General features: G+C 44.4%; 1 protein-coding gene across 3 annotated transcripts in view; it reads right to left on the bottom strand.

The window, feature by feature from the left end:
• VARS1 (valyl-tRNA synthetase 1) overlaps window positions 1-19,971 on the bottom strand; it is a 51,626-nt gene that overhangs the window by 18,418 nt on the left and 13,237 nt on the right. For all 3 annotated transcript variants that reach the window (XM_087954333.1, XM_087954334.1, XM_087954335.1), the window contains 12 exons: window positions 18,023-18,150; window positions 15,822-15,986; window positions 13,705-13,786; window positions 10,529-10,648; window positions 10,326-10,434; window positions 9,988-10,076; window positions 9,193-9,283; window positions 7,498-7,622; window positions 6,038-6,141; window positions 3,166-3,324; window positions 2,455-2,545; window positions 851-956 (listed from right to left, as the gene is read on the bottom strand). In XM_087954333.1, coding sequence (XP_087810459.1) covers window positions 851-956; window positions 2,455-2,545; window positions 3,166-3,324; window positions 6,038-6,141; window positions 7,498-7,622; window positions 9,193-9,283; window positions 9,988-10,076; window positions 10,326-10,434; window positions 10,529-10,648; window positions 13,705-13,786; window positions 15,822-15,986; window positions 18,023-18,150 — 1,369 coding nt within the window. The remainder of the gene's footprint in view (window positions 1-850; window positions 957-2,454; window positions 2,546-3,165; window positions 3,325-6,037; window positions 6,142-7,497; window positions 7,623-9,192; window positions 9,284-9,987; window positions 10,077-10,325; window positions 10,435-10,528; window positions 10,649-13,704; window positions 13,787-15,821; window positions 15,987-18,022; window positions 18,151-19,971) is intronic.

Genomic DNA, 19,971 nt, shown 5'->3' with positions numbered 1-19,971 from the left:
TATACCAGTGATGGCTAACCTATGACACGCGTGTCACTCGTGACACACCAAGGCACTTTGACTGACATGCCTGTTGGTGTGGGGAAAACCTGCACATTTAGAGGCTACCTGTGCTCTGCTCCAATCCCTGCTCCCTGCTTGTTGCGTGGAGGTGTGGTGTCACCGCTGCCACAAGATCTTTGCAGCAGAGAACCAGTTTTAACTGCCATAAACTGAGGTTTGTCAGTTTCATTACCTCAGGAACGCTACAGGAGGAAAGGAGATCCATGAGGTTCACAGCCCTGTAAGGTGGCCTTCCGATCCCCACATCCTGCACCTGCAGCCCTGAGACCAGGGAGACGAGTTTCACAGCCCTGTGTGATCACCCCAGCCCAGTCCGTCATAAACCAAATTATTGATATTTCTTGAAGTGATACATGAACCGAGGAAGGCTACACTTTTTCCCAATTTTCGACACACCAAGCTGAAAAGGTTAGCCATCACTGACTTATACACTCTTACAGCGCAATGTTCTTTATATAGAGAGGTAATATATGCTGAGCTTGAACAAATTAGCAAAAGAGTTAGAACTACCCATCCTCTTTCTTATAAGGCAGGGGTCTCCAACCTTGGCAACTTTAAGACTTGTGGACTTCAACTCCCAGAATTCCTCAGACAGCTTTGCTGTCTGACGAATTCTGGGAGTTGAAGTCCACAAGTCTTAAAGTTGCCAAGGTTGGAGACCCCTGCTATAAGGGCACATGTAGTAGAGGGTAACCCTTCCGTTCAACATTGCAATACAGGAAATGTGATGGCGTACCCTGCTTTCTAAGTCCTTTGCCCACACTTTTCCCATTTCCGGTCTCCCTACCTTGCTGGAGCGAGATTTTATCCGGGCTGATGTTGAAGGCTTTGGCTGCCTTTTCTTTGGCTTCTTCCTTGCTCCGACCACTCACCCAATATTTGCCATCCACATCCTGCAGAATTTGAAAAGGGAAAAAATATCCCATCCATGAAAGTTTTGTTCAATATTAAAAAAAAAAAAATAGTTCTGTGGCTAAGACGCTGAGCTTGTCGATCAGAAAGGTCGGCAGTTCGGCGGTTCGAATCCCTAGTGCCGCATAATGGAGGGAGCTCCCGTGACTCGTCCCAGTCTCTGCCAACCTAGCAGTGCGAAAGCATGAGAAAATGCAAGTCGAAAAAGAGGGAATGCCTTGGTGGGAAGGGAACAGCGTTCTGTGTGCCTTTGGCGTTTAGTCATGCCAGCCACATGACCATGGAGACGTCTTCATTCGGCTTTGTGACAGAGATGAGCACCGACCCTTAGAGCCGGAAACGACTAGTCCGTGTGTGCAAGGAGAACCTTTACCTTTAAAAAATGTCAAAATTACACAGGCATGGTTTTTTGGATTTTTCAAGCTGTGCAGAGTCTAAAAGATTAATATAAGGAAGGAATATTAAGAATATTCACCTTGTATTTCACAATACAGTATTTGTGAAAATGCTAAAAGTGAAATACTTGTAAATAATAAAAAGGTTTTGTCTATCCTTGTGTTAAGCGTATGCAAAACCAGAAATTAAATTTATTTTATGAATATTGACTACTAGATCTATACCCGTGCTTCGCTATGAAACTATGTGATCGGGCTTAGTTTTTGGGGAGAAAAATAAGGGGAAAAAATTGTGCCTCTGCCTACCAGCATCCATTGGTATTCATCTGGCTAGTGTCCTGTCAGTGTGTGAAGAAAGTTGAGAGCTGTTTAGAAACTGAAGCATGGAAACTGAAACAGTATTTGCTGTGTGAGCAAGGAGACAGCAAGGAGCCTAGGCATGGCTCAGCTCAACTGTTCTACAGTAAAGCTGCTTGCTAATGTGAAAGTAAAACTGAAAACTGAAACTTCCTCTGCTTGTGTTTTGCATTTGGAACATATTTCTTTTCAGGTGGGGAGGGAGAGTAGAACTCCTTAGCATCAGAGCGTGTTAATAATAATATAGGAAATACTAATGTTCTGATGGTCATTTCGAGAAATCCTTTCTTAGTGAGCACCTAGAAGCCAAGACGAACATATGTGCCAAATTTCAAGTTTGTAGGCTTTATGGTTCTGGAGATTTTGTGATGATGCATGAGTGATATTTCCTTCAATTACAGTATTTGTGAAAATACTAAAAGTGAAATACAAGTAAATAATAAAAAGAAAAGGTTTGTGTATACTTGCGTTAAGTGTATGCAAAATCAGAAATTAAATTAATTTTACAAATATTGGCTATTTTACATTAATTCTTACTAGAAGTTTAAGTGAAAAGAATGAAAAAAAAATCTTAGCACTATTCCCACATTATTACTCTCTCCATGAGTTCAGAGAACACATGGATGTCTGTATTTATACTTCAGTGTCCTGAATATTCATTACACTTCTTTTTCTGGGAATGGGGGCTTTTCTACCAGTTTGTATCCAGTGGCCCAGAGAATCCTACCTCTCCTGCTGGCACAGAAGGGTCATCAATAGTCACAAAATATGCTGGAATACGGTGGCCCCACCAGAGCTGTCGAGAAATACACCAATCCCTACGAAAAAGGAAAGAATTAGCAAAGCTGCAGTCCGAGATTACTCAAATCACAACACCATTTGGTTTCCAATTACATTTAACATTGTAGGTAGTCCTCAACTTACAACCATTCGTTTGGTGACTATTTGAAGTTACAACAGCACTGAAAAAAGTGACCTATGACTGTTTTTTTTACACTTATGACTGTTGTAGCATTAGTCACATGTTCCAATCAAGGCGCCGTCTGGTTGCCTGGTGACATCACTTCTCCTTCCTCTGACCAGGTGTGAGAATGTCCTTGGTTCCCAAGAGGAAGCATTTTGCTTTGGCTACAAAATTTCTTCTATCTAAAATCCCCCCTTCCTTGTCCCTCAGCTCCAGTGTGTGGCAACACTGAGGCCTCAAAATGGCTTCAGTCAGGTCAGCTTCAGGGTTGACACTCACATACATTGCTAAAAACCCACACTTTTTTTTCTAAATCACTGCTTCCTTCCACAGTAACTTTGCTCGCTCACAATATTAAGATGCAGCACTCATAGGTTTCACTGAGCCCAAACCCAAACAAATCACAGAATGGGTTAATGGGGGGGCGTGAAGCAGTAGCGTCAGAGCAGTTAGGCGTTTATACAAGCGTCTCACCTGATATTGTCCATCCAAGTGAACCAGGTTTTGAGATGGAAATCTGGCACAATGTGCAGATCACCCCGGCGTACGGCCTCAGCTGCAGCCTGGCCCATCGTGTCACAGCGCACGTACCACTGAGGCTTCAGCAGCGGTTCCACAACATCTTTGGAGCGGCTTAAAGAGTATTGGGGAGAGAAAGCCGAAAAAAGAAGTTAGAGGAGACTCTGGAAAAACAACAACAGGGTTGGAACAAATAATCCTCATTTAGCAACTGCCTTGTTAGTGACCAAGACAATGGTGATGAAAAAGTAACTTTTGTGACCAATCCTCGCCTTTGTAAGGTCATAAGCACGGTGGTGGTTTCCCTTAGTGACTGCTTTGCTTAACCGAGGTGCTAGTCCCAAATTATGGCTGTTAAGTGAGGAATATCTGTACGTCCTTTATAGACTTTTAAAATTCAATCTGGTGATTCCTCTCTGGCTCAACGAGACCTTCCCTCACATAGAAACCTCTTTCACCCATCCAATCCGCATTAGGAAAGCAAGACTTTCATAGTTTTATTATAGTTTATTTATTTATAAAGTTTACTGGCCGCCCATTTTACCACAGGGCAACTCTGGGTGGCTCTTCGTTTTCTCAGTCCTTCTCTTCCCCCACCACACACACCTTGTTCAGTTCTTTCCCCTAATTTGAGAAGGCAATACAATAAAGGAATCAAGAGGATTAACCTTGACTGTGGAATAAACTATATCAGTTTTTCTCAACCATGGCAGCTGGAGGATGGATGGGCCTCAACTCCCAGATGGTTTTCTTAGGTAAGATAAGAGTATTCAATGTGTTTTAATTAGACACAATTCCACGTGTTCTGATGGCTTCACACAACACATTAAATAACATGAAGATGGTTGAAGCCATCAGACCATGTGAATCTGAATCTAACACACTGAACATGGACGGATCTGTCACAGGACTCCTGTGGCACCCCATAATTGTTACTGTCATGGGGCTAAAACTGTTGTGGTCCGCCGGCAGCCTGTGGAGATGGCAGCAGAATCAGGCAGTGGGGAAGAACATGGGCCAGTCCAGAAGTCTGGGGAGGACTTGGACGATGGTCCTGCTTCCAATATAGAGATGGCGCCAGGGCCATCTGGGAGTTATGTGCTGACTCTGGAGCCTCCAGAATCTGACAGCAGCGAGGCAGAGGAACAAGGGGAGCCTGTTCCCAGTGTGCATATGTGCAGAGCTGCCAGAAGGCAAGAGCAGTTAAGACAAAAAGGGCAACTCTGGAGTAAAGCTTGGAGGTGATTGGTCCCTCCCATAAGATATAAAGGAAGTGCAAAGGGACAGGAACCTTTGCAGGAAGCAACGTTGTTCAGTCTGGTCGGTTTGGAATCTGAAAGCTCTGTGAAAGCTCTGTGCTCCGTTTGGTTTTGAAAGACTAATTGGTACTTTAGTCGTTGGCAGCACTTCAAGAAAGATAAAGGTGCGTGCTTATCAGACTTCTCCTGAAGAATTTTGGCAGACTTCCATGGGACTATTTATAACTGGTTGAGACTCATTACGGGCTGTGACTGATGATAATTCACAGCCGTTGAACTAAAATAAAAGGGTTTTGGATTTAACATGTGTTTGTTGGTGTCTCAGGAAGCCCTGGTCAGAACAAAACCATACTCTAACAATGTTCCTCACCAGAATTAACTCTGGAGATTGGAATAGGTGATCAAAATGGCTCTCCCTGTCAGATTACAGAGCTGATCCAAATTGGCTACAGGTAAGTCAAAGCCACTGAATGATCCTGAAGATCTCCTTCTGTCCATCACTCTCTCTTAGCACAAAGCCTATCATATGATGATCAAATCCCTTCAGGTTCTAAATGTGCCTGACATTTGACTAGAGTGGATCCGGACAATCTGCAGTTTCTAGGAAGTTACCAGCCCCACTCAAACATTTTATCCCCCAATAAGAAATTAGCAACTAGGATCTGTTTACATGTGCAAGACGATCGCTTAAACATGAGCCAGCAGTCAAAAAAGCTAATACAATCCTTGTGTAAACAGAGACACAGAATCAAAACCACGTGAAGTATGAGCACTGCTTTATAAAGCCTTAGTAAGACCACACCTGCAATACGGCATCCGGTTTTGGTCACCACAATACAAAAAGGATGTTGAGACGTTAGTGTAAAGAAGAGCAACTAAGATGATTAAAAGTCTGGAGACAAAAACATATGAAGAACGATTGCAGGATTTGGGTATGGCTGGTCTAGAGAAAAGAAGGACCAGGGAGTGACATGATAGCGGTGTTCCAGTATTTGAGGAGCTGCCACGAAGAGGAAGGGGTCAAGCTATTCTCCAAAGCACCAGAAGGCAAGGCAAGGAACAATGGATGGAAACTAATCAAGGAGAGAAGCAACCTGGAAATAAGGAAAAACTTTCTAACACGGAGGAGAATTAACCAGTGGAACAGCTTTGCCTTCAGAAGTTATGGGTGCTTCATCACTGGAGGTTTTCAAGAAGAGACTGGACAGCCACCTATCTGAAATGGTACTAGAGGTCTCCTGCTTGAACCAAGGGTTGGACTGAAAGACCTCAAAGATCCCTTCTAGCTCTATTCTGATTGACTGACAGGCAACCTAGGGCCCAGTAAGGGGTTGAAACCCTCAGCTACTTCCACCATTCAGAAGATTCAAGGCTTCATTCCAAAGGTATCTAAAATAGTCATCTAAATAAAGGCATCACTTTTCACATGAAGTCTGACCCCCTCCTAACTGAGGACAGGAGAAAATACTGGTCTTACTTCATTTTCAGCCATGCTGGCTGGGAATCCTTGGGAATCGTGGTTTGAATACCTTTGCGGAAAGCTGCTTTACTTTGCGACTACTGCTCACCTGCACACTGGTACCACCATGGGGTTGTCCTTCACCTCCTTGAAGAGCTTCTTTTCCTTCAAAGCTTCCAGCACTGCTTGACGGGCTTCAAAGCGTTTCATGCCCTGGAAGAAGAAGCAGATGGAAGTGAAATCGTTACATGGGAACGCAGAGAGAGGTCTCCAGAGACAAACAAGCTAACAATAAACAACAGCCTAGTCAAGAAAACACCAAGAACACCCCTACCAATATGGACAGGGCAAGCCACTAGTAGTGTGTGTTAGGAATGTGAGTCACCTAACAGCTATTTGGGTTGGAAATATATAAACCAGGAGAGACATTTTAGTACTATGTCTTTAAGAGCATGCTGAAACTGTAATTGGGTGTGGTTTCTCAAACGGCCATAAGATGGAGCCAGAAACCTGGGTTGTTTAGTTTTAGTCTTAGTCTTAGTCTCAGGAAAGTCTCAGTAAGTCTCCGTTTCTTCTGTTGGAGAGAGTTGCCTTTCCTCCATTTTTCCCTATTAACTGTTATTCTTGGATTTGATATAAGTCTGTTACTGAACTGTTTTTGATACTGGATTTTGTTATTGGATTATCCCTGGACTGAAAACTGACTGATTTAACCGTGAATGACTTGGACTGCTTATCTTGGACTGTGCTTAAACGTTTATTGGAAGTAAAAAACCTACATTTACTGTACAGCGTATCTGTGTGCTGTTTGTGTATTATTCTTCACCACTCTCACTACGTCTCCCTGTTATGCGCTCATTCTCCTAACGGGGAATTACCTCAACGGCGTTGGTAAACCTTTTTGGCACCAAGTGCTGAAAAGAGGGTGTGCACGCAGGAGCACCAGAAACCGGAAGACCAGCTCCCTGGTGCGTGTACGTGGGAGTGCCGGAAACCAGAAGAGCGGCTTCCCAGCACGCATGCATGCGCTGGGAGCTGAGCTTCCGGTTTCTGGCGCGTATGCACACATGAAGACCAGCTGGCCGGCGTGCATGCATGTGCCAGAAACTGGAAACTCAGCATGTGCTGGGGAGCTGCTCTTCCAGTTTCTGGTGCTCCTTCTGCACACAAAGACCAGCTGGCTGGTACATATGTGTTGCGGAAGAGGAACAGGCAACAGCTGGAGTGCCCAGAGAGATGGCTCTATGGCACACATGCCATAGGTTCGCCATCACGGCACTAGTATATATAAAGCTAGCAAGTCCTACTCCCTAATGGAAATGATGATGTTATTTAGTTGGGTAATGAAACGTCTGCAAGAAAACAACCCATCTCAGAGAGCACCATGGATCCCATGCTGGCTGGAGAATTCTGGGAGTTGAAGTCCACAGGTCTTAAAAGTTGCCAGCCCTGCACTAAGCTTACTGTTCCAATTAAGGCTAAACCCATTCCAGTCAATAAAAAACAGAAAGAAGACCAAAAAGGATCCCTTGAATTCCGCCCACCCTCCCAACCGCATCCCAACAATACCAAGAAGGGTGGAGGAACGTTGATGAGGTAGCCGTTCTCGTTCATAATGTTGATGAACTCAAGTCCATGACGCAGGCCAACCTCATAGTCATTCTGATCATGAGCTGGGGTGATCTTTACGGCACCTGAAAGCAGCAAGAAGGGGGAGGTGATTATTTCAGCTCTTGCCATGGCCCAATGTTTCCTGTTAGAACCTGGTTTGTAGTCTTTGGAGTTACTCCGCACCTATGTTGTTGATTCAAAGAAGACCTGAAGCTCTAAAGCTGTAGGAGATGACCAGGCAGAGGGGGGGGTGAAGCGCATCATCAGTTTGGAATCCCTTTGTGCTCACAAGAGATCTTAGTCCAGCCCTCCTTGAATTCTATTGATCCTTAGCTACTGCCAATTGGCTTTGACTGTTAGTTCTGATTCTTGTAGAGAGTGTAGGCATACAATAAGCCTATATTCATTTGAACTTGCCTTGATTCCTGATTTATTACACACGGCAAAAGCTTTGTTGGACGTCGTTCTTTTTTCTGGCGGAAGTTTTTTCTAGTGATCCCTTCACATGTATTGGAATTCAAACCCCAAAATTATCCAGCACGAACAAGGAGTCAAGTTGGGGAATGCTGAGTTATAATTGCCCATTTGGTTCCTTCAGACTGTTCTCTCATTAATCCTAACAAACACACTCTTCTTTTATTCAGGGTTTTCTCATTTTATTCCACTTCTATAAGGACTGTGAAAATATTTAGACCCCTCACATCCCGGACATAAACTCTTTCAACTTCTACCCTCAAAACGATGCTATAGAACAGTGATCCCCAACCTTTTTGACGCCGCGGCCCGGTACCGGCATCAGCTGGGCGCCGCGGCCCGGTACCGGCATCAACTGGGCGCCGCCATCTTTTTGACGAAAAAGTGCTTCCGGTGACCTCACCGGAAGCACTTTTTGTCAAAAAGATGGCGGCGTAGCGCTTCGGTGAGCTTTTTCAGGTAGAAATGGCTTTCTACCCGGAAAAGCTCACCGAGCATGCGCCGCCATCTTGTTTTGATGAAAAGTGCTTCCGGTGAGCTTTCTACCCGAAAAGCTCACCGGAAGCACTTTTACCAAAAAGATGGCGGCGCCCAGCAACCAGCGGCCCGGTAAGACTTGTTCCGCGGACCGGTACCGGTCCGCGGAGCGGCGGTTGGGGAACCCTGCTATAGAACACTGCACACCAGAACAACTAGAAACAAGAACAGTTTTTTCCCGAATGCTATCACTCTGCTAAACAAATAATTCACTCAACACTATCCAACTATTTACAAAGTCTGCAATTCTATTACTATTAATCTTCTCATCACTCCTTATCACCTTTCCCCTCCCACTTGTGACTGTATGACTGTAACTTTGTCACTTGTATCTTTGCGATTTATATTTTTCTAGTACGATTTGATTGCCTATTTGTACCCTATGACTATTATTAAGTGTCGTACTTTATGATTCTTGACTCTTGACAAATGTATCTTTTATTTTATGTGCACTGAGAGCATTTGCACCAAGACAAATTCCTTGTGTGTTCAATCACACTTGGCCAATAAAGAATTCTATTCTATTCTATTCTATTTATTTTCCATCCTCTTCATAGATTCTCCACGCTAGCTCTTCAACAACAGCTCCATCCTTTCATGTAGGACTTCCTGCATTTACGTAGCTCATAGCCCAGAACATACCAGTTCCAAACTCCATATCTACAAAATCATCACAGACAATGGGTAGGAGGCGCCCCGTGAAGGGATGCTGCACTTTCCGGCCATGCAGATGCTAGAAGACAAAGCAGATCAAAAGAAGAAACTTAATGAAGACTCTAAAATTATCCAGATAAGCAACAGTCTGATAGTCTCAAAAGTGCTTTTTAAAAAGGCAAATGGACTTTTTTTTTGGTTTTTCTTTTGAAGATGTTTCGCTTCTCATCCAAGAAGCTTCTTCAGTTCTGAACTTCAGAACTGAAGGTCTATGGCAGAGGTCTCCAAACTTGGCAACTTTAAGACTTGTGGACTCCAACTCCCAGAATTCCTCAGCCAGCTATTCTGGGAGTTGGAGTCCATAAGTCTTAAAGTTGCCAAGTTTGGGGATCCCTGATCTATGGAGATTCTCAGTCATCCGGGTCATAGTTGTCCCAAAGGAGCTTTTTCAAGAGGCAACTGGACTTTCTGTTTTTTTCTGTGAAGACGTTTCGCTTCTCATCCAAGAAGCTTCTCCAACTCTGACAGGATGGTGGGGAATGGAAGGATTTATACTCCTGGCAGTCAGCTGGTCATTTGCATTCTTTTTAGAGAGCCATTGAGGCCACCTGGAGGTTTAGTTCAGAACTGAAGGAGCTTCTTAGATGAGAAGCAAAACGTTTCCAAAGGGGGGAAAAAACAAAGAAGTCCAGTTGCCTTTGAAAAGCACCTCTGGGACTGTCCTTCAAAGCATCTGAGAAGCCACCTGTCCCAACCAAAACTACAGTGCTACACCTTTCATACCTGGTATCGGGGATCCTTGGGATGGACTGCAACTGCTGTGTCTCCCAGCATCGTCTCAATACGGGTTGTAGCTACCACCACTTCCTCATCTATCAAAAGAAAATGGAAAGTGTTCACGGGTGAGTAGAGACAACCAAGAGTCAAGACTCCAGACCCTAAACCAGGGGTGTCCAACCTTGGCAACTTTAAGACTTGTGGACTTCAACTCCCAGAATTCCTCAGCCAGCAAAGCTGGCTGAGGAATTCTGGGAGTTGAAGTCCACAAGTCTTAAAGTTGCCAAGGTTGGACACCCCTGCCCTAAACCATTGAATCATCAGCCAAGAACTTCATACAAAACCTGAGTCCTCAATCTTGTAAGCGAAGGAGACCAGCACCCCAAACTCAATCTTCTCTTTGTAGCCCGGGACGGGCAAGAGCGTCCGGCCTGTTAATTCCTTCTTATCCACCTGGGAGGAAGGAGACAGGAAGTTGCATCGTCAGACCTGGATCCCAAGGCCAAATGCTGGTACAGGAGGAAATAGGTCGTTCTAGCCTAATCACCTCTATGTCAGAAATGGCTGAGTTGAGAGTGCAGGACCAGTTGACGAGGCGCTTGCTTCGGTAGATGATCCCCTTTTCGTGCAATTGGATAAAAGCTTCTTGGACAGCATAGGAGAGTTTCTGTTGGCGATACAAGAACACGGTTCCATCAGAAGGACATAAACACCCCATGGTTTTCTGTGGTCTAGATTGCAAAAAATGGTTGCTTTCGCATTGTGTTGAAAAATGGCTACCATACCTGGGCTTCCCTTCTACCCTAGGATGGCAATTATTCTTCTCCATTCTCTGAGTTGGAGGGTGACAATGCATCATTCATGGGTCATGTAGAACAGCAGTCCCCAACCTTTTGGGCACCACGGACCGGTTCCATGGAGAGAGGTTTATCCGTGGACCGGAGGGGGCGTGGTTTTGCATGCTGCCTGCATCCCGCAGATGGGGCTTTGTTTGTGTGGCCCAGTTTCTGGCATGCCACGACCCGGTGCCAGTCCACAACCTGGGGACCTCTAGTAGCAATAGCACTAAGAATTATGCACTGCTGTCATGGCCCTGTTGGAATCTGATTCCAAGGGGGAGGTTGAACAGCTGATAGGGAGTGGGAGTGTGGCTCTGGTGGCTGTAGAGGAAACTGGGGAAGGGCACTGTCCGGCTGGGCATTCAGAGGAAGACCCAGGCCCGTCCCCTCTTTATCCTAGGGCACGCAGGGAGGAACAGATAAGGGAGCAAAGTGGGTTACAGGGGAGAAAAAGGCCCTGATTCCCTTCATTTGCTGTAGCTGGGAAAACAGGATTTTAAAAGGGCATTTGCGCACAGCACCTTGCTGGAAGCAAAGCGTGCATTATCTTTGTTTGTCAAGTCTTACCTGGGTTCTGGTGACCTCCCAACTGTGTGTGTTGTTATCTTTTGAATTCTGCAATTCCTTATCCTGCCCTGTCTCGTTAACTGCTGCAGCATGGTTTATGTTGGTTTTTATTTATAATTTATATGTACTTTGGATTCAGACTGAATTTCTTCCCTTTAAAAACTGTTCTTGGGAGAGTTTTTTTCTCCAGTCGATGATAACTGGACATTGGGGGCCAAGTTAGACGAACTTATTAAAGGGACTTTACCTACTTTTGTGACTTTGTTGCTTTTGTGCCACGCTCCGGGTCATCACACTGCTTTTACAGTGCTTTAAGTGGTTTACAGAGTCATCCTATGCCCCGCAAACAATCTGGGCCCTCATTTTACCCACCTCAGAAGGATGTAAGGCTGAGTCAACCTTGAGCCTAGTGAGATTCAAACTGACAAATTGCAGGCAGCCGGCAGTGAGCAGAAGTAGCCTGCAGGACTGCACTTTAACCACTGTGCCACCAAGGCTCTTCTAGTATAGAAGTTCTAATGACTTTCAAAGCACAAAAATGCCCTTGTTGAAAATTGGTAGCAAAAGGCCAGCTTCCAATTTTTATTTGTTTGGTGTGAGTGGGGATGCCCAAGCAAGTCTTCCATGTGATAAAACGTTCCTATTGTTGCCCTTAAAACCCCCAAATTCAGCAAAAAGCAAATGAAAATGTTGAACAGATCTTCTCCTCCTCCTCCATTCTTAATCCTTTCCTGGCCCAGGAAAAGATTAAGTAGACAATATTCTAGACCCCCCATAGGCATAGAGGCGCTTACAATACTTGGTCAAATGGAAAGGATATCCCACGTCAAGAGGCCACATGGATACGACATTCTGAGACATTCTCCCAGTACAGCTGGGATCGGAATTTCTGTTGCTCAGTGAGGAAAACGTTAAGCGAGTCCCAGCCAATTTTATGACCTTTTTTTTTTTTTTTTTTGCAAACTTGTTAAGTGAATCCCTGCAGTTGTTAAATGAATTATTAAGCAAATCCGGTTTCCCCCACTGACTTTACTTGTTGAAAGCCAGCTGGGAAGGTCCCAAAGGGTGATCACGTGACTCCAGGACACTGCAAACATTGTAAATACATACTGACCAAATTCTGATCACGTGACTGTAATGACAATAGTCATTAAGTGCAAGGGCCAAATTCCAAGTTACTTTTTTCAATGCCGTTGTAACTTTGAATGCTTTTAAGTTGAGGAGTATCTGAAATCCCATCCTATTCAGGGAGTGGTGAGAATTAGTTTAGTTTACTTTATAGTTTAGTTTACTTTGTCATTGTACATCATACAATGAAATTAAATACCATCTCCAGTGTACTATACAGTAGAATTCAATAGAGTTACTGCCCTAGTATAGGGGCTGTTTTTCAGTCTATTTGTCGTTGTTTTTATTATTCTGTACCATCTGCCAGATGGTAATAGTTCAAAAAAAGGGTTCCCAGGATGAGATGGATCTTTGAGAATGTTTTGAACTTTTTTAAGGCAGTGGGAGTTATAAAGCTCTTCCAAAGAGGGGAGAGGGCAACCAATGATCTTCTGGGCAATGATGTTAACCTTCTGGAGTGCCTTCCTATCTGCCACTGTACAATTGGCAAACCATACAGAGGTGCAGTAAGTTAAGATACTCTCTATGGTGCAGTGGTAGAAGGTCAACAGCAGTTTTTCATTCAGTTGTTTTCTGAGAAATCTCAGGTAGTATAATCTTTGCTGGGCCCTTTTGACCGGTGCTGCAATGTGAACAGCCCAGGTCAGGTCCTCTTTTAGGGTAACACCCAGAAACTTAAAACTGGCCACTTGCTCCACTCAAGGTTCAGTGTATATGACAGAAGCAGTAATGTTAGTTGGAGTTACAATAGTTACTCCTGTGCTGTGGTGGCGCAGTGGTTAGAAGGCAGTACTGCAGGCTAATTCTGCCCACTGCCAGCAGTTCGATCCTGACCGGCTCAAGGTTGACTCAGTCTTTCATCCTTCCGAGGTCGGTAAAATGAGGACCCAGATAGTTGTGGGGGGGCAATATGCTGACTCCGTGAACAGCTTAGAAAGGGCAGAAAAGCACTGTGAAGTATAAATGCTATCGTTATCGCTGTCTATCAAAGAACCCGGGTCTTTGGCAAGAGAGGGAGAACTGTGCTTTCAGACTTTCAAGATTGCAAGCTAGTCAAGGCAGTTAAGCATTGACCGTGAAGTGGTATATCAGTCTAAGTGCTATTGCTAGATGACCTACAAGGTCCCTTCCAACTCTGTTAATCTGAATCTACTCCACACATCCCTTTCCCCCTGATCAAAGATCTTACAGGGTCCATAGTGAAACAAGCTCGGTCCCAATCCATGGAGGAACCCAGTTTCTTCAGTTGGTGGTAGATCCGATCCCCTTTTCTGCAGAGGAGAAAATAGGAAGCGTACTCACTGCGAAGTTATCATTGGAAAGGCACAAGGCTGATCGTTATAACTTTTTCCAATGGTCTACAAAATCTAGAGAAAATAAGTGACTGTGCATGCCAGAATGCATTATACAAAACAGGAGGGGGAAGGAAAGACACCCAAGGTTTTTTTTTCTCCAGTTGTCTCTCACTTTTGACTGTAGGTAGGTCGTGCAGAACCACCCTATTCTTCTTCTCATCCTTCCTATTAGCTATCTCCTCCTACTTATGACTATAACCTCCTACTTATGACCATAACCTCCTTATGACCATAACATACAAGCTTATGACCAAGCTTGTATCTTTATGATTTATATCGTTTTGTTTCCTAGTATGATTTGATTGCTGATTCAGTATCCTATGACTATCATTAAGTGTTGTATCTTATGATTCTTGATGTATTTTTATGTACACTGAGAGCTTATGCACCGAAGACAAATTCCTTGTGTGTCCAAACACACTTGGCCAAAAAAGGAATTTATTCTATTTTATTCTATTCTATTTTGTTCCATTCTGTTCTGTTCCGTTCTGTTCTGTTCCATTCCATATTCTATTCCAGAGGTCTCCAAACTTGGCAACTTTAAGACTTGTGGACATCAACTTGTGGACAAGCAAAGCTGACTGAGGAATTCTGGGAGTTGAAGTCCACAAGAGTCTTACAAGTCCATAAGTCTTAAAGTTGCCAAGGTTGGAGACCCTGCTCTATTCCATATTCCATTCTATTCTAATTTCCTTGTTACCTTGGTGAGTGTCTTCTTCAGGTAAAATACATCTATTCTATGTGGTGTAGCAAGGGGATGTTATATTGGTTGCCAACCTGTGGGATGCTGAGGGTCAGGACTCGGAGAACTGTAGTCTGCCTAGCAATGCCCTCATTCTGGAGCAGGAAGTCTCTTGAGATCAGGTGAATCTCTGCCATTTGGTCCTGGGACCAGGAGACTGGTGAAGATAGTCCTCCCCACCAGATCTTAGACAGGAAGATTATTGTGACAGCAGCAAATTCTACTTTAACGCTTGGCTGTTTCTAGAGATGTTTTGAGCTCAGTATATTGCAAGCCATCTAAGCATTGCAGGATTAGATAGGATACAAATATTGGTAATACATAATTTCAAGTCAGCATGGGAGCAAGCATTCCCCAGATCCCAACCAATTATAGTTAGTCAGCTCTAGCTAACTATGGCTGTGAAATGTGGACCTTAACAAAGCAAAACAGGGAGAAAATTGACTTGTTTGAGCTGGGGTGCTGGAGAAGGCTCCTCGGACAGCAAAGGAAGCAAGTATGGAACGCGTAACACCAGACAAAATCATGAAACTGTAATCACACTTACTTTGACAATATTATGCAGGGGAATTTATTGGAGAAAGCAATTACGTTCAGAAGAGTTAGAGGTAAAAGGAAACCAGACCACCGAAGAACACAGTGACTGACATCAGCGAGAACATAGAAAAACTCAAAAGAAATATTGCAAGATTGGAAGGGGTGGGAAAAACTTGACTCCCAGTATCATCAAGGGTTGGACATGACTAAATGGACATCATCATCATCATCATTTCATTTCATTTAATTTTATTTCACTTTATTTTATTTCACTTTATTTTATTTTATTTATTTTTATCTATGTCTGTCTGTACTTCGTCCATCTATTCGTCTGTCCATCCGTCTGTCCATCCGTCTGTCTGTCTGTCTGTCTGTCTGTCTATCTATCTATCTATCTATCTATCTATCTATCTATCTATCTATCTATCTATCTCTGTCTATCTATCTCTGTCTGTCCGTCTATCTGTCTATCCATCCATCCATCCATCCATCCATCATCTTTCATTCTCTCTGCCTACCTGCATCTATCTATCTATCTATCTCTCTCTCTCTTTCTTTCTATCTATCTATCTATCTATCTATCTATCTATCTATCTATCTATCTAATCTATCTCATATGGCGCCCATCTCACTCAAAAAGCTTGGAAAAAGAGATACAGCAAAAAGACTCACTCGTTTTTCCATTTCCAGACTTCCTCGATGAACGGCTCGCGGCCAAGGTCGTGCCGTGTTTTCCCTTGCTCCTTCCAAAGCTTTTTCTCCACCACCACCTGGGTGGCAATGCCCGCATGGTCACAGCCGGGGTTCCACAAGGTGGTCTCCCCCCTCATTCTGTGCCTACAAGACAAACGTAAGAGCAGGAAGCTCACTAGAACAAAGGTCTTGGACACTGCACCTTTACCAGTAACACCACGGAGTCAAACCACATGTGGCCAAATAATTCCAGAGAAAGTAAGAGGATTTAGAGGTGGGTTCCCAGACCGATAAAGATCCAGGACAGATATTTCCTCAATTTATGATCTCAATTGGGACCAACATTTTGGTTATAAATTGTGATGGTCATAAATTGAGGCATACGTGTGACGATTTCACGACTGATTTTTACAGTAGCCATAGAAGTGAATCACACTGTTATAAATCTAAATCCATTCTCCCAAATGAGAGTGGGTTTTTTTTTGCAAATTGGCAAAAACATTGCAAAAAGCTGGCAAAAAACATTGCAAATCACAGTCAACTGACCACAGGACGATGCAACCATATATAAATGAGAGCCAGTTGCCAAACGCCCGGAAAGGGGTTACGGTATGTGGGCCGCAGGATGGGGATGGCTTATGATGGCTGGAAGTGCTGTACAGCAGCGGCCCCCAACCTTTTGTGCACCACGGACCGGTTCTGGGGAGAGAGGTTTTTCCATGGCCCAGAAGGGGTGTGGTTTTGCAGGCCACGGATGGGGCTTCGCTTGTCTGCACAGCCTGGTTTCTGGCATGCCACGGCCCGGTACTGGTCCATGGACCGGTGGTTGGAGACCCCTGCTGTAGAGACTCTAAAACCATGATGGCGAACCTATGGCACGCGTGCCCAGCCAAACTTACCTGCACTAGGCATGTGCGTGCCTACCAGCTGGTTTTCAGCCTATTTGAGGCCTTTTTCAGCCTCCCAGAGGCTCAAGGGAAGCCTCTGCAGCCTTTGGAGGCTGAAAAACAGGCCCGTTTCGTGACTTCTTTTACTTCTGGTTTCGTCACTTCCGGTATTTGAAGGCTGAAAAACGGGCCCATTTTTCGGCCTCCAAAGGCTGCATAGGCTTCCCTCAAGCCTCTGGGAGGCCGAAAAAGGCCTCAAACGGACCAAAAATCAGCTGGGAGGCACGCACATGCACAGTGCAGGTAGGGGGGTAGGGGGGTGTTGCACGCGCATGCGCAGGGGTGGGCAGGGCGCATTGCATTGTGGGTACCGGCACACGCATGCTTTCGGCAGACCACAACAAAAAGGTTTGCCATCACTGCTCTAAACCCCTTTCCGAGGTCGTTGCAATTCCAGTCATTAAAATAACTGGTTATAGTTGAGGGCTACCTTAGAAATAGCTTGCTTCAAGCATCTAAATTTTTAGGGCAAAGATCCCCTACCTCACCAGATCATAAATAACATTACAAACAGAAATTCTTCATCACAATACACAAGAACAGGAGTTTTCGACCTTCGCAACTTTAAGACTTGTGGACTTCAACTCCCAGAATTTTGCAACCAGCATGCGCTAGCAGAGGAATTCTGGGAGTTGAAGTCCACAAGTCTTAAAGTTGCCAAGTTTGGAGACCCCTGTACAAGAAAACAGAAAACAATCCAGCTACTATACTTCTTGTAACCCCCCCTCGCCCCGCTCATCCTTATTAATTTCACCAAAGGGAACTCTACAAGATTTGTGCTTGGAAAAGATATATTTAGACTGGGAAGCTCCCAAAAATCTAGCGCAGGGGTGTCAAACTCCAGGCCCGCAGGCCAGATCCGGCCCACAGGGTGCTTAGATCTGGCCCAAGGGGCTGCCCTGGAAACAGTGAAGGACCAGCCCGAGGTGCCTCTGCCAGTGAAAATGGAGCTCAGGAGGGCGGCATGCAGTCCATCCAAGCTCCATTTTCACTGGCAAAAGGTTGCAAGAGGCCACACCAGCCAAAAACACAAGATCAGGAGCCCATTTTTGCTGGCAGAATGCTCGGGCCACCACAGGCACCTCCAACATGAGTGACATCAAGCTGGCCACACACCCCACCGTCAAACACAACCCTGGTGCAGCCCTCAATGAAATCGAGTTTGACGCCCCTTATCTAGCAGAAGATGGGAAAGGCCCAAGATAAACTCAGAGGGTGCCCAGAAGATCTCACCATCTTGTCAGAGAGTCCTGGATGGAATTGGTGAGGGCATGGCCAAGATGGAGCGATCCAGTAACATTGGGTGGAGGAATACACATCATAAAGATGCCTTTAGGGTTTGGCTCAGAGATGCTGCGGCGCTGGGGAACAAAGAAAATATTGTTTAGTGGGTGAGATTTACAGTGAGGAGGGTCTTGCAAGCAAAGAAATTTATCTGCCAAGGGGGAAGTTACCTCATGGGATCAAGGGTAGAAACACAGAAAACTGATAGCCAGAAAAAGACCTAGCGGTCCTGTCAACCATCCTGTTGGCCTATTCAGAGAAAGAAACTCCTGGGATATTATTTTATCAAGAGTATAACTTTACTGATAGATCCATACAGGCACAGAAGAAACAAAGCCAGTGTCAGCCTTCAAGATCTTCTACTATTGCTTTGCATCTTTCGGCTGTCATAAGTAACGAGGGGAGGAGGGGGGGAAAGTCTGGAAAGCGAGCTGGAGGTGTTACATTCTAGTGTTGTATAAAATGAGGAGGGGGAAGAGGACATTCTTGCTTAGGTGTCTATTTCTTGCTTAGCTTTCTTTCCTCTGCGCAACTGCAAACTTTTATCAAAGTATGCCAAGGTCAACGGACAGAAGCCTCATCGCCACCTGAGGATGTCCACATGATCATATTCACAACTTGTAATTGGAAGAATCATTTGAACTATTGGGGGTGGGAACATTTCCATCACTTTGTATATGTGGTTTACGCGCCTATTCCCTCAGATTCAGAATTCTATTGTTGCTACCGCTTCATTTCCAGTAAAAGATATCTTTTCTCTAATTAAAAGAGTCTAAGTATTTCTTTCTTGGATTTTGAATGGAGCACTGCCTGACAGCCAGTTCTGAAATTTTCCCGTGAAAACTTAAATTGTATGGTTAAACACACACCCCCCGCCCAACCACTGTCCACCGATCTAGTGCAATCTCTTTGTTTTGGGAAACAGTCTACTCAGCTCAAAAAGCTCTCATCATTCAACCCGGAGGTGTCAAAGTTCTCTTAGGCTACAGATGGAGCTCATTAATTTCTCAATTCCCTCCCAGCCACTCTTATCTTCCAATCACGCCCTTCCCTCCTCCCTGTTGTCTGACTATGAGCAACGTGCAAGATTTTATTATCCGATGGGATAAGGAGGCTCTTCTAGGCCAGGATTTACCAAACTGTGAGGAGAACCTCCCTTAAGAAAGTGAGACAAAATCCACAGGAGATATGAAGTAGTTTCAGTTGTATATTATTACTAGATGATCTACAAGGTCCTTTCCAACTCTGTAATCTGTAGCTGTATCCTTAGCATCAGAGCATGTTAATAATAATATACGAAATACTAATGCTCTGATGGTCATTTTGAAAAAATCCTTTCTTGGTGAGCACCTAGAAGCCAAGAGGAACATATGTGCCAAATTTCAAGTTTGTAGGCTTTACGATTCTGGAGATTTTGTGATGATGCCTGACTGGTATTTCGCTTTTATATATATAGATAATAACTCTGTCAGACCCAAACCCAGAATAACAACAGGTGATTCTTCCAAACTGAGCCCTTTATTGTTTATCCACCTATAGTTTAGCAAAAACTTGCTAAAGACTCTGCTCATTGACTACACGTCAATAATGTTAAAGGTTCCCCTCGCACATACGTGCTAGTCATTTTGGCTCTAAGGGGCGGTGCTCATCGCTGTCCGAAGACGTCTCCATGTGACCGGCATGACTAAACGCCAAAGGCACACAGAATGCTGTTACCTTTCCACCAAAGGTGGTCCCTATTTTTCTACTTGCATTTTTACATGCTTTCAAACTGCTAGGTTGGCAGAAGCTGGGACAAGTAACGGGAGCTCACTCTGTTACGTGGAGCTAGGGTTTCGAACCACCGAACTGCTGATCTTTCTGATCAACAAGCTCAGTGTCTTAGCCACTGAATGTTA

The sequence above is a fragment of the Notechis scutatus genome, chromosome 2, assembly GCF_049901735.1.
Source record: "Notechis scutatus isolate UNSWTSFEM ecotype Mainland chromosome 2, rNotScu1.2, whole genome shotgun sequence".
Lineage (NCBI taxonomy): Eukaryota > Metazoa > Chordata > Lepidosauria > Squamata > Elapidae > Notechis > Notechis scutatus.
Note: the sequence above shows the minus strand (reverse complement) of the source record. Positions and strands in the feature narration are given on the sequence as shown.